Below are 1,346 nucleotides of genomic sequence, written 5' to 3'. Positions count from 1 at the left end.
AAGAGTTGTATGAGCCCCTAATAAAACAATTTAAAAAAAAAAACCATAGTTAAGCATTTGGCTTAATCATCGACCTGCAAGGTCAACAGTTTGAAACCACCAGCCACTCCAAAGGAGAAAGATGGGCATTCAGGAGTGCTGGTGGGGTAGTAGTTACAAGTTGGGCTGATCCACCCAGTTGGCAGTTTAAAACCAGCAGAAGCTCCCTTATGAGAAAGATTGGGCTTTTAATTCCAGTAAACAGTTAAGGTCTTGGAAACTCGCAGGGTGTCAACATGGGTCAGCAGTGACTCAAGGGAAATGAGCTTGATCGTTTGGTCTACTCCAGTAAAGAGTTACAGCCTCGGAAACCCACAGGGACCATTCTATCCTTTCCTATAGGGTCTCTGAGTTGGCACTGACTTAATGGCAATGAGTTTGATTTTGGGGGTTTTAAGACTCTCTAATCCTTATTTACACTATCCACGCTAGGTATCCATACATTTTGCTACAGAAATACTGTAGCAAATACTAAGAGGTACGTTGGTATTATTTTAGTAAAATTCAAACCTACTTCTTACTTGCATCAAATCTAAGTTTGGCTTAGGGAGTATGACTTCTGTAATATTTCACAGTGGTTCTTCCTTCAGCAGCTTATCACCTTCCTGAACTATTCTCAAGTCTGGACCTTATCGATGCACCAATAGCATATGACTGCCCTTTGACTGCTCATTCTAACACCAATCAGTCCTCACAGCCTTCCAAGAGCCTCCCAGAGTCACAATTCAACCAGACTCCAGAATAAGGTCAAGGCCATTCACAGCATGGTCCCCAGCTCCTCTTCTACCATCCTGGCCTTATTTCAGGCCACTCTGATCCCCAAAATATCCCCCAAATAGAGATCCATCATGAAAGACTTCCTCTACCAAAGCTTTTACCAATTTGCGAGCTTACACTCAACGGCAAGGTTGGTGCAGGACTTATTCATCTTTGTATCCCCAAAAGCCAATGCAGCTCCTGGCACACAGTAGGTACCCAGTCCATGGTTACTGCATGACTCATGCCACAAAGCAAATTGCCACATACCAGGCCGCTCCACTCACCTCATCCTTCGGTAGGCCTTAATAATCATCTCCACTGGTCTGCTCTGTGACAGTTATTTAGAATAAGTTTTTAAAAAATAAAAAAACAACTCTTGATAAACCGATTGATGCTAACCAAAAACATATTCCTAAAAATTCTCTGAAACCAGTAGAGGGAATATCTATCCATAGATAGTCTAATACAGTAGACCCAACCACAACAAAGCAGGGTGGATAGAGAAGGGCAGCAAAAGCTCACTGCTCCCTTTCAGTGATCCTCATGTA

At 42.7% G+C, this 1,346-nt stretch overlaps 1 protein-coding gene and 1 pseudogene across 1 annotated transcript in view; one reads left to right on the top strand and one right to left on the bottom strand.

Annotated features, from left to right (window-relative positions):
• The window catches only part of PGBD2 (piggyBac transposable element derived 2), a 9,385-nt gene extending 8,418 nt beyond the window's left edge, over positions 1–967 (bottom strand). Inside the window, exon 1 of the mRNA XM_004697206.3 lies at positions 918–967. Within this exon, the coding sequence (XP_004697263.2) occupies positions 918–967 (50 nt within the window). The remainder of the gene's footprint in view (positions 1–917) is intronic.
• A 65-nt stretch (positions 968–1,032) lies between these two features.
• LOC101659872 overlaps positions 1,033–1,346 on the top strand; it is an 11,446-nt pseudogene continuing 11,132 nt past the window's right edge.

The sequence above is a fragment of the Echinops telfairi genome, unplaced genomic scaffold (genome assembly GCF_000313985.2).
Source record: "Echinops telfairi isolate 266 unplaced genomic scaffold, ASM31398v2 ScPeMD7_7469;HRSCAF=8507_0, whole genome shotgun sequence".
Classification (NCBI taxonomy): Eukaryota; Metazoa; Chordata; class Mammalia; order Afrosoricida; family Tenrecidae; genus Echinops; species Echinops telfairi.
The sequence above is the reverse complement of the archived record's forward strand: the minus strand, read 5'-3'. Positions and strand labels throughout refer to the sequence as shown.